This window comes from Phyllobates terribilis, unplaced genomic scaffold, assembly GCF_046119375.1.
Source record: "Phyllobates terribilis strain yellow unplaced genomic scaffold, ASM4611937v1 Scaffold_1__5_contigs__length_1240528914, whole genome shotgun sequence".
NCBI classification, from domain to species: Eukaryota; Metazoa; Chordata; class Amphibia; order Anura; family Dendrobatidae; genus Phyllobates; species Phyllobates terribilis.
This window is the reverse complement of record NW_027362761.1, coordinates 783687537-783700627: the sequence shown is the minus strand read 5'-3', so window position 1 is coordinate 783700627 and position 13091 is coordinate 783687537. Positions and strand designations below refer to the sequence as shown.

The 13091-nt window shown below is 41.1% G+C and overlaps 1 protein-coding gene across 1 annotated transcript in view; it reads left to right on the top strand.

The window, feature by feature from the left end:
- Positions 1-13091, top strand: part of PRKG2 (protein kinase cGMP-dependent 2) — a 229760-nt gene that overhangs the window by 98007 nt on the left and 118662 nt on the right. Inside the window, exons 12-14 of the mRNA XM_073637005.1 lie at positions 1766-1902; positions 2375-2464; positions 3201-3342. Of these exons, the coding sequence (XP_073493106.1) occupies positions 1766-1902; positions 2375-2464; positions 3201-3342 (369 nt within the window). The remainder of the gene's footprint in view (positions 1-1765; positions 1903-2374; positions 2465-3200; positions 3343-13091) is intronic.

Here is a 13091-nt window from a genome sequence, read left to right as displayed (position 1 = left end):
AATAATTAAGAAAAAACACCTGCAAAGGCTTCCTAAGCATTTAAAAAGATCCCTTAGTTTCAGTAGGCTCCACAATCATGGGGAAGACTGCTGACTTGACAGATGTGCAGATGGCAGTCATTGACACACTTCACAAGGTCCCAGAGTTCTAATTTTCATTTGGAAATCAAGGACCCAGAGTCTGGAGGAAGAGTGGAGAGGCCACAATCCAAGCTGCTTGAGGTCTAGTGTGAAGTTATCACAATCAGTGATGATTTGGGGAGCCATGTCGTCTCCTGGTGTAGGTCCACTGTGTTTTATCAAGACCAAAGCGCAGCCTTCTACCAGGAAATTTTAGAGCACTTCATGCTTCCCTCTGCCGACAAGCTTTTTGGAGATGGAAATTTCATTCTCCAGCAGGACTTGGCACCTGTCCACACTGCCAAAAGTACCAATACCTGGTTTAAAAACAACAGCATCACTGTGCTTGATTCACCAGCAAACTCGCCTGACCTTAACCCCATAGAGAATCTATGGGGTATTGTCAAGAGGAAGATGAGAGACACCAGACCCAACAATGCAGATGAGCTGAAGGCTGCTATCAAAGCAACCTGGGCTTCCATAACACCTCGGCAGTGCCACAGGCTGATTGCCTCCATGCTTCGCCGCATTAATGCAGTAATTGATGCAAAAGGAGCCCCGACCAAGTATTGAGTGCATTTACTGAACATACATTTCAGTAGGCCAACATTTCGGATTTTAAAATAATTTTTCAAGCTGTTGCTATAAAGTATTCTAATTTATTGAGATAATGACTTTTGTGCTTTCATTGGCTGTAAGCCATAATCATCAACATTAACAGAAATAAACACTTGAAATAGATCACCCTGTTTGTAATGACTCTATATAATATATGAGTTTCACTTTTTTTACTTGAAGAACTGAAATAAATTATCTTTTTGATGATATTCTAATTTAGTGAGATGCACCTGTATATACTTTATATACATAAGCAATTGCCTCCTTATTAGATACACCCATCTAGTAGCTCTTTGGAACTTATTTGACCTTCAGAATTACAGCAGTTCAATATGGCCCAGATTTCACTAGTTAGTGACATAGTTCTTCAAGGATATTGGCTCATACGGACACAATAGCTTCTCACAGTTGCCGCCAATTTTATGGAGTTACTGACAAGCTCTAAATAGCCTGTTCTACCTCATCCAAGAGATGCTCTATAGAGTTAAGATCTGAGGACTGTGAAGGCCAGGGAAACAAGGAAAACTCACGGTCATGTTTCTAGAACCAATCCATGACTATCCTTGTCGTATGATGCACTATCCTGTTGAGTGTGTCCTTCTGCCATACGGTGCTATGCATGGATGAACTTTATTAGCCACAATGTTTAGGTTTACTCTAAACGTCCATCCAGTTGTATTGGAGGACCTCGTGTGTGCCAAAAAATGTCACCCATTTAAATCTTATATTCTTAAGAAAACTCCAAAACTTTATAATACTTGTCCTGGTTTGTCTAGCAGCAATGACCAAGCCTTGTTTGAAGCCACTCGGACCGCTCTATTTTTTCATTCCAATATGGAAAACTTGTTCATCGGATTTCATGTTGCCATCCGGGTGACACCTCTGATTTCCATACAGGGAAGCTCCATTTGTGAAATTAAAGATGTCTCTAAAAAAGTGGTCATTGAGCATAAACATACATATATTTACATAGGCTTATTATAAAATGTATGTAACTATACAAACAACTGGTGTTTTTCCTGGGTAGGTTAAAGTGAAAAATGACACCATAGCGTTTGCTATAAAATGCATTAAGAAGAAACACATTGTGGATAATAGGCAACAAGAACACATACACTCGGAAAAGAACATTTTACAAGAAGCTTGTTCTCCCTTCATTGTAAAGTAAGTATGATTCAGTAATCAGTAATCAGTGTATTCCGATTAGTCTATGTACAGTATGTGTTACATGACATAAAGGGTAACTAAACATTCAGCAGTTATTGTACATGTTGCAAGTAGAGATGAGCGAACCCGAACTTGGTTCGCATTGGACAGTTAGTTTCCGCTGCTAAACGCTGAACACGGATTTCTCCCGGAAGTCCGTTGCAAAGTTCGGAGTTCCAGAGAAGTCCATTGCAGAGAGAGAGAAAAAAAATTTTCACCGCTCAAAAGTTCGGGTACTAATTGTATTTAATGGGGTTTGGGTTCTGGTTGAAGTTCAGGTAAAGTTCTGGTACCAGAACCGAACTTTGGAATAAATTTGGGTTGGGTATCAGAACCCAAAATTCCACAGCAGAAATAATGTACTTTATGCATATTTTATCTCGTACAATGATATCACAATGTGTTGTTGATGGCTACAAACTTTTTTCAGGTTATACCGCACTTTTAAAGACACAAAATATGTGTACATGCTGCTTGAAGCATGTCTGGGAGGAGAACTATGGAGCATATTGAGAGATAGGTAAACCTTTCTATAATTACCTTTTAATTGACCTTAGTGTATCAATATTGACAATGTATAATATAATGAGTACATTTATTAAATATTTTATTCATATTTTATTTGCTCAAAATGGCAAAGTTGGCACATTCATGTATTAAATTCTACCGAAATCTGTGCCCGTTACCATAAAGCCTGAGCATTAACTGTCACGCAAAGTGTGGGAAAAACTTAGTGCAACACAAAGGGAAGAGGGAAAGGGAGCCCAGACTCTAGGGAAATAGGGGAGTGGAGACCTGCTGGCTGATAGAATATCACCCTGTCTCCCCTAACGTCCCTATATTGGTTCTTCACCAATCGCCGCACGCGTTTCTCGCACTGTCTTTCCCTGGCGTTGGGCCCTGGCTAGGAAAGGAAGGGGATGATCACTAGTCAATCCCCACTGATCACTAAAGACAACAAGGGAGGACAAACCAGGGAAAATTGCTTAGCTTTAGACGACTCCAGACAAATGCGCACATGTCCTCAGAAAAAAAAAGGGACCTTTTCTTTTTTAATTACCGTAAGTGTAATTGGAAGAGTGAATGAATAGCTTCTAGGATTTGACCGAAAATTACATTTGGCATGATCACTGTGTGGGCACTGAAAATCAATATGCTTAAACACTGTCATATGGCACATGTGTAATGCCAAAATGATGCCGGAAATTGAAAACATTTTATACTTACAAGGAAAATGACAACTTTTTTTATTCTAGAGGCAGTTTTGATGAGACGACTGCTAGATTCTGCATTGGATGTGTGTCTGAAGCGTTTGAGTATCTACATCAGATCGGTGTTATGTATCGGGATTTAAAGCCAGAGAACTTACTACTAGACACCGAAGGCTATGTCAAACTGGTAGGTATGCTATGCAAAAACTGATAGAAGTGTTAAAGAGCTGTAAATCTAGACACTCATGTTGGCAGTGTTTTAGAGGGGCCGCATCAGAGTTAGACATGTCTTTTTTTCTAATAAACTGTGCCACTCTTAGAGTATCTATGGCCTTCACTTGAATAGGGTTGAGCACTATTACCAGACACTGTAAGGACAGACACTATCTGATGCAACACCTTTTACCCCATGGACAACTCACATTTATCATGCTTGCAACAGGTGTCTCACAAAAGGCAACAATTACCTTACAATGGGCAACATGTACCTCATAAAGGGCAACAATTACCTTACAATGGGCAACATGTACCTCACAAAGGGCAACAATTACCTTACAATGGGCAAAATGTACCTCTCAAAGGGCAACAATTACCTTACAATGGGAAACATGTACCTCACAAAGGGCAACAATTACCTTACAATGGGCAACAAGTACCTCTCAAAGGGCAACAATTACCTTACAATGGGAAACATATACCTCACAAAGGGCAACAATTACCTTACAATGGGCAACAAGTACCTCTCAAAGGGCAACAATTACCTTACAATGGGCAACATGTACCTCACAAAGGGCAACAATTACCTTACAATGGGAAACATGTACCTCACAAAGGGTAACAATTACCTTACAATGAGCAACAAGTACCTCTCAAAGGGCAACATGTACCTTACAAAGGGCAACATGTACCTTACAATGGGCAACAAGTACCTCTCAAAGGACAACAATTACCTTACAATGGGAAACATGTACCTCACAATAGGCAACAGTTACCTTACAATGGGCAACATGTACAGTACCTTACAAAGGGCAACATGTACCTTACAAAGGGCAACATGTACCTTACAATGGGCAACATGTACCTCACAATGGGCAACATGTACCTCACAAAGGGAAATAATTACCTTACAATGGGCAACATGTACCTCATAAAGGGCAAAAATTACCTTACAATGGGAAACATGTACCTTACACTGGGCAACATGTACCTTAAACTGGGCAACATTTACCTCACAATGGGCAACATGTACCTCACAATGTGCAACATGTACCTCACAAAGGGCAACAATTACCTCACAATGGGCAACATGTACCTTACACTGGGCAACTTGTACATCACAATGGGCAACATATACCTCACAATGTGCAACATGTAGTTCACAATGGGCAACAATTACCTTACAATGGGCAACAAGTACCTCACAAAGGGCAACAATTAACTTTCAAAGGGCAACATGTACCTCACAATGGGCAACATGCACCTCACAATAGGCAACATGTACCTCACAATAGGCAACATGTAGCTCACAATGGGCAACATGTACCTTACAATGAGCAACATGTACCTCACAATATGCAACATGTACCTCACAATGGGCAACAATTACCTTACATTGGGCAACAAGTACATCACAAAGGGCCACATGTACATCACAATGGGCAACATGAACATCACAATGTGCAACATGTACCTAACGATGGAAAACATGTAGCTCAGAAATTGCAACAATGACCTTACAATTGGCAACAAGTACATTACATAGTGCAACATGTACATTGCAATGGGCAACATGTATATCACAATGGGCAACATGTACCTCACAATGGGCAACACGTACATTACAATGGGTGGCATGTACCTCACAACGGGCAACATGTACATCACAATGGGCAACATGTACCTCACAAAGGGTAACATGTACCTCACAATGGGCCACAATTACTTTATAATGGGCAACATGTACATAACAAAGGGCAACAATTACCTTACAATGGGCAATATGTACCTCACAATGTGCAACATGTAGCTCACAGTGGGCAACATGTACCTCAAAATGGTCAACATGTACCTCACAATGTATAACATGTACCTCACAATGCGCAACATGTACCTCACCAAGGGCAATATGTACCTCACAATGGGCAACAATCTAATATATAAAGCTGAATGTGTGTGTGTGTGTGTGTGTAAGTATGTATGTATGTATGTGTGTATGTCCAGGATTGGCATCTGCACCGTCGCAGCTGCAGCCACAAAGTTTTGCACAGTCACACGTCTGGACCCCGAGAGCGTCATAGGCTATGTTGTGAGGCGAAATTTTAACCCCGCGCGTTCCAATTCACGAAACAATTTTGCCCCTATCTACATAATGGGGAAAAAGTGAAAGGAATAGTGTTGGAGGCAAATTGACAGCTTCCAGATGTGAACAAGGGAGAATTAAAGAATGAGAGCGATGATGCCAAAGAGTATATACCATACAGTTGCTAAGGTGGGGCCCCGACATGGGATACTCATACTCACCACACACGGGGATATGAACACACACACAAAATGCACCACACACTACCACGTGCTTGAACACATATACCACCCTCAGCACACACAAAACTCATCTCAAAAGATTTATCAGGCTGCCATTAGCAACCAATCACAGCTCAGCTTCTATTTTGCTACAGTTAATTAATCTGAGCTGTGATTGGTTAATATAGGCAACAAAGGACATTCTCAGTATAACAAAGCTTGTGTAAGGTAATAAGATGTCAATTAGAGTGTGTTGGTGGAAAGGCTGATGTCAGTCACATTTATTCTATGTGAGAGGATATAGAAACTGCCAGTTACAGACTATTTTTACCTCAATAGTGCCTCATAAGAAAAGGAATTTCATGGCACGAATGTCAGCTGAAGCGAAAAGAAAAGCTGCATTACGGGCCAATGAAAAATGTGAAGACCGAGAAACAAGGCTGTAAAAAAGGAGAGAACAGGGCGCAATGGGTGACTCAGTAATGCAATTTGTAGAGGGGTGTGGGAATGGCTACTAACCTTATGGAGTTGTGCACCTCTGCACAACCCCAGTGTAAAGCTTCACAAGCTTCGCTCTGTTGGTGGCTGTCATCTGCTTTGAGCGGCCTTCACAGATCCTGATCTCACGGTGGTGCGTCACGTGATCAGGTTAGTTGCACATACCGCCAAGATGGATGCCCAGCTTCACCACCACTCCCGGCAGTGTTCCGGAGGGGTTAGGGCAGCGCAGCTTGGAAACCAGGGTAGTAACTCTTAGTTAACTTCATCCCACAGGTGGTTGAACAAGTAAATAAAGGCAGCTCTACCGCACCCCAGCAGGGGGAAAAAGACAATCAGTGAATGTGAATAGCGGTATCAGAGCCCCAATAGCAGGGCAAAAATTAATTAAAATGACTGATTTATAAATACACACAATGCGTTTCAGTGGACAAGGCCACCTTCATCAGGTGTCCTGATGAAGGTGGCCTTCATTAATTTTTGCCCTGTTATTGGTGCTCTGATACCGCTATTCACATTCACTGATTGAGAAACAAGGCTGATACACATGAGAACAGCAGCTGCTTCCTCAAGAGCCAATGAACTTTCTGAGCAGAGGGAAGCGAGGCTTGCAGACAAGAGAACAAGAGCTGCTTCCTCAAGGGCCAATGAACTTTCTGAGGAGAGGGAAGCGAGGCTTGCAGACATGAAAACAAGCGCTGCTTCCTCAAGAGCCAATGAACTTTCTGAGGACAGGGAAGCGAGGCTTGCAGACATCAAAACGAGAGCTGCTTCATCAAGAGCCAATGAACTTTCTGAGGAGAGGGAAGCGAGGCTTGCAGACATGAAAACAAGAGCTGCTTCCTCAAGGGCCAATGAACTTTCTGAGGAGAGGGAAGCGAGGCTTGCAGACATGAAAACAAGAGCTGCTTCCTCAAGAGCCAATGAACTTTCTGAGGAGAGGGAAGCGAGGCTTGCAGACATGAAAACAAGAGCAGCTTCCTCAAGGGCCAATGAACTTTCTGAGGAGAGGGAAGCGAGGCTTGCAGATAAGAGAAGAAGAGCTGCTTCCTCAAGGGCCAATGAGTCATCTCAGCAGAGAGAAGGCCGACTTGCCACTAAGAGAATTGCTATTTCTTCCACCAGGGCACAGGAAATGGTTGGAGATTTGAAACATGCTGCCTTTTGTTACCAGTCAGACATAAACTATCAGGATAATCCTAAAGTTCAGATAGGAAAAATGGATGTGGTCTGCATGTACTGCAGTGCCCTGAAATGGAAAGATGAACCGCCAGGTTTATGCTGTGCAAATGTCTCTGATGACAGGTACCAGTACAATATCAAAGCATTTCTTGGACAACATTAGGAAGTACAACTCCTGCTTCCAAATGACATCATTTGGTGCAACAAAAGGAATGTTTTCAACAGGATTTATGCCGACATTTAAAGTTCAAGGACAGGTTTACCACTCAATTGGCTCACTGCTTCCATTACAAGGAGAAGAACCTCAATTTCTTCAACTCTTCTTTATGGGAAATGCAGAAGCAGAGGCTCAGCGGAGATGCTCTTTAATTCCTAACACTCGCCTTGATATTGTCACTATTTTGCAGCAGTTCCTTCACTCCAACAATCTACAGTTATATGAAAAAGTTTGGGGACCCCTATTAATCTTAACCGGTTCCCCACCGCCCACTGTAGATAAACGTCCGCGCTGCCTGGGCTCTGTGCAGCGCGGACGTTTAAAAACGGTGCGTGGTCTCGCAGCGCTCAGGACCCCCAGGGTCCTGCAAGCGCTTCGATTCCGGTGCAGAGCATTAGCTCTGACAGGGAACATCATCGGGACCTGATTGGATCAGGTCCCAGTGATGTTAACCCTTTGCTGTCTTCTATATGCTGCGATCTATAGTGATCGCGGCATATAGGAGACAGCAGGAGGAGAGGGGGTCGTCTTACTTACCTCTCCGAAGACCTCCGATTCCTTCCAGGACCTGGGGTTGCTATGGCAGCTGGAGGTCACATGACCGCCTCCAGCTCTGCCATATATGGTGTCCTGTCTGGCTCAGCATGCAGCTGAGCCAGACAGGAGACTCTGACTGAAACAGTCAGGGAAGATCTCATGTAATGTAATGTAATATATGTCTATTACATTACATGAGATCAGTGATCAGAAAAATAAAAATTAATGTCCCATACAGGGACTAAGTAAAAATGTAAAAAAAAGTAAAAAAAAAAAGTTTTTAAACTGTTAAAAAAAATCACAAAATAAATAAAAATAAATAAATAAAATATTAAACCAATAAATCCGTATATTTTTACAAAACCAAAAAAAGAACACATATTTGGTATCGCCCCGTCCAAAACAACCCGAGCTATAAAACTGTCACACTAATTAACTCCTTCTGTGCACACCATAATAAAAATAAATAAAAAAACGGAGCAAAAAAATATGCTTTTTCATCATATCGCCAAACAAAAAGTGGAAAAAAATGCGATCAAAAAGCAAAATAGAAATAAAAATGGTACCGCTGAAAACATCATCTTGTTCCGCAAAAAACAAGCCGCCATACAGCTCCATCAGCCGAAAAATAAAAAAGTTATAGCGCTCAGAATAAAGCAATGCAAAAAAAATATTTTTTTCTATGAATTTTTTTTATTGTGTAAAAGCGCCAAAACATAAAAAAAAATACAGTAAGTGTAGTATCGCTGTAAATGTACTGACCCGAAGAATAACGCTGCCTGATCACTTTTACCACATGCAGAACGGCATAAAAAAAACCTCAAAGAACATTTCCTGAATTGTTGGTTTTTGTTAATTTTACCTCCCAAAAAACGGAATAGAAAGCGATCAAAAAATGTCACGTACCCAAAAATGGTACCAATAAAAATGTCAAATCGTCCCGCAAAAAACAAGCCATCACATGACTGTCGGCCGAAATATGGAAAAATTATAGCTCTCAAAATATGGTGATGCAAAAACTAGATTTTGCAAAAAAAAGCGTCTTTTAGTGTGTGACAGCTGTCAGTCATAAAAACCCGATATAAATCTGGTATCTCTGTAATCGCACCGACCCGAAGAATAAAGTAATCTAATCAGTTATATCACACTAGGAACGGCGTAAAAAAAAAAATAAAACCAATTCTTCACCTGCTACTGATTTGTTTATTATGTCTCCGAAAGATCGCAGTAAGGCTCTGCTCACATTTATCCTGCGCTCTGCGCTGAGCACTTACACCAGAGTTTCCGTGTAAATCTCTGAAATACGTGATTCAGCCGGAACCCATGACGGAAGATTCCCTGTAATGAGGCAGATATAGGCCACTGTGGACGCCGTCTAGCCTGGGATCCCACAGTGTCATTTGTTTTAGGCGTGCATAAAAGTGCGGTTGGCCACAGTTTTGTGCACTTCTGAAAAAAAGGACACCGCTAAACAGAGGCCAGACGGAGTCCAGAGTAACTCTGCTGCCTAATTACAGCGAATGGATCCCGCAGGGGTTTCATCTGAATTATATCACTTGGAAATTTAGATGGAAACCCCGATGTAAGTGCTCAGCCTAGAGCGCCCGATAAATGTTACATAAAATGTTCCCAATAAAAGCTTCAACTCAGTCCTCAAAAAAAGCTAGTCCCCACTCAGGTCTGTCATCTGTTAAAAATATAAGAGACTTCCAAGTTACTGGTTGCAGAAAGGCTCTGGAAAAGCGAAATGGCCCTTGCCCCCCAAAAGAAATTCAGAAAATTTTGTGCTCCCAAATCCAAATGCCTATTCTACAATAATTTGTTCTCCAATTGTCAAATAGCACTCCGTCCCCCCCAGATCTCGCCGTATGGCTGAACGGTACGATACAGCCACATATGGGGTATTGCCACTTTTAGAAGAAATTGTGTGACACATTTCGGCACCATTTTTACCCATTGCCCTGTGTGAAAATGTAAAATCTGAGGGTAAAACATTTTTTTGTGGTAAAAATATAATTATGCTTTATTCACTGTCCAATGGTATAAATTTAAAAATTAAAAAATACTCACTACTTCCCTAGATGAATTCCTTGAGAGGTGTAGTTTACAAAATGGGGTCACTTGTGGCAGTTTCTGCTGTTTCGGCATGTTAGCGACTCTTCAAATGTGACATGGTGTCTGCCACCTATCCCAGCCACCATAGCGCTCCTTTCTCTTCCGAACCCTGCCGTACACCAAAGCAGTAGTTTTACCCCACATATGGGGTATCGGCGTACTCAGGAGAAATTGCACATCAAATTTCATGGTGCAATTTATCCTACTACCCTTATGATAATGCAAAATTAAGGGATGAAAAACGTTTTTGTGGGAAAAAAGTGAAAATGTTATTTTTACAGCTCAATATTATAAACTTCTGTGAAGCACCTTGGGGTTCAAGGTGCTCACCACACATCTAGATAAGTTCCCTAAGGGGTCTAGTTTCCAAAATGGTGTCACTTGTGGGGGGTTTCCACTGTTTAGGCACTTCAGGAGCTCTCCAAACGCAACATGGCGTCCGCTAATTATTCAGACAAATTTTACATTCAAAAAGTCAAATGGCGCTCCTTCCCTTTCAAACCCTGCCGTGCGCCCAAACAGTGGTTTGCCTCCACATATGGGGTATCAGCGTGTTCAGGAGAAATTGCACAACAAATTTCATGGTGCAATTTTTCCTATTACCCTTATGATAATGCAAAATTAAGGGATGAAAAACGTTTTTGTGGTAAAAATGTGAAAATTTTATTTTTACAGCTCAATATTATAAACTTCTGTGAAGCACCTTGGGGTTCAAGGTGCTCACCACACATCTAGATAAGTTCCCTAAGGGGTCTAGTTTCCAAAATGGTGTCACTTGTAGGGGGCTTCCACTGTTTAGGCACATCAGGAGCTCTCCAAACGCAACATGGCGTCTGCTAATTATTCAAACAAATTTTATATTCAAAAAGTCTAATGGCGCTCCTTCCCTTCCGAACCCTGCAGTGCGCCCAAACAGTGGTTTTCCCTCACATATGGGGTATCAGCACGCTCAAGAGAAATTGCACAAAAAAATTTGGGGTCCATTTTTTCCTGTTACCCCTGTGAAAATAGAAAAAATTGGGTCTAAAGTAACATTTTTGTGAAAAAAGTTAAATGTTAATTTTTTTCTTCCACATTCCAAAAATTCCTGTGAAGCACCTGAAGGGTTAATAAAGTTCTTGAATGTGGTTTTGAGCACTTTGAGGGGTGCAGTTTTTAGAATGGTGTCACTTTTTGGTATTTTCTGTCATAAAGACCCCTCAAAGTGACTTCAAATATGATGTGGTCCCTAAAAAAATGTTTTTGTAAATTTTGTTGGAAAAATGAGAAATCGCTGGTCAACTTTTAACCCTTATAGCTCCCTAACAAAAAAAAAATTGGTTCCAAAATTGTGCTGATGTAAAGTAGACATGAGGGAAATGTTATTTATTAACTATTTTGTGTGACATATCTCTCTGATTTAAGGACATGAAAATTCAAAGTTAGAAAATTGCAAAATTTTCAAAATTTTCGCCAAATTTCCGATTTTTTCACAAATAAACGCAAGTTATATCGAAGAAATTTTACCACTATCATGAATACAATATGTCACGAAAAAACAATCTCAGAATCAGGGGAATACGTTGAAGCGTTCCTGAGTAATTACTTCATTAAGTGACAGTGGTCAGAATTGAAAAAATTGGCCCGGTCACGAAGGCAAAAACAGGCTTTGGTGCGAAGTGGTTAAGCTTAATGTTTTATAAAAATTGGTGTTTTTGCAACAGCTATTTCAGTTTGATATATGTAATAACTGTTGGACACAGTAATGTTTCTGCCTTGAAATGAGGTTTATTGTACTAACAGAAAATGTGCAATCTGCATTCAAACAAAATTTGACAGGTGCATAAGTATGGGCACCTCACCAGAAAAGTGACATTAATATTTAGTAGATCCTCCTTTTGCAAAAATAACAGCCTCTAGTTGCTTCCTGTAGCTTTTAATGAGTTCCTGGATCCTGGATGAAGGTATTTTTGACCATTCCTCTTTACAAAACAATTCCAGTTCAGTTAAGTTTGATGGTCGCCGAGCATGGACAGCCCTCTTCAAATGATCCCACAGATGTTCAATGATATTCAGGTCTGGGGACTGAGATGGCCATTCCAGAACATTGTAATTGTTCCTCTGCATGAATGCCTGAGTAGATTTGGTGCGGTGTTTTGGATCATTGTCTTGCTGAAAGATCCATCCCCTGCGTAACTTCAACTTTATCACTGATTCTTGAACATTATTGTCAAGAATCTGCTGATACTGAGTGGAATCCATGCGTCCCTCAACTTTAACAAGATTCCTGGTGCCGGCATTGGCCACACAGCCCCAATGCATGATGGAACCTCCACCAAATTTTACTGTGGGTAGCAAGTGTTTTTCTTGGAATGCTGTGTTTTTTTGCCACCATGCATAACGCCTTTTTGTATGACCAAACAACTCAATCTTGGTTTCATCAGTCCACAGGACCTTCTTCCAAAAAGAAATTGGCTTCTCCAAATGTGCTTTTGCATACCTTAGCCAACTCTGTTTGTGGCATGCTTGCAGAAACGGCTTCTTTCGCATCACTCTCCCATACAGCTTCTCCTTGTGTAAAGTGCGTTGTATAGTTGACCGATGCACAGTGACACCATCTGCAGCAAGTTGATGCTGCAGCTCTCTGGAGGTGGTCTGAGGATTGTCCTTGACTGATCTCACCATTCTTCTTCTCTGCCTTTCTGATGTTTTTCTTGGCCTGCCACTTCTGGCCTTAACAAGAACTGTCCCTGTGTTCTTCCATTTTCTTACTATGTTCCTCACAGTGGAAACTGACAGGTTAAATCTCTGAGACAGCTTTTTGTATCCTTCCCCTGAACAACTATGTTCAATAATCTTTGTTTTCAGATCATTTGACAGTTGTTTTG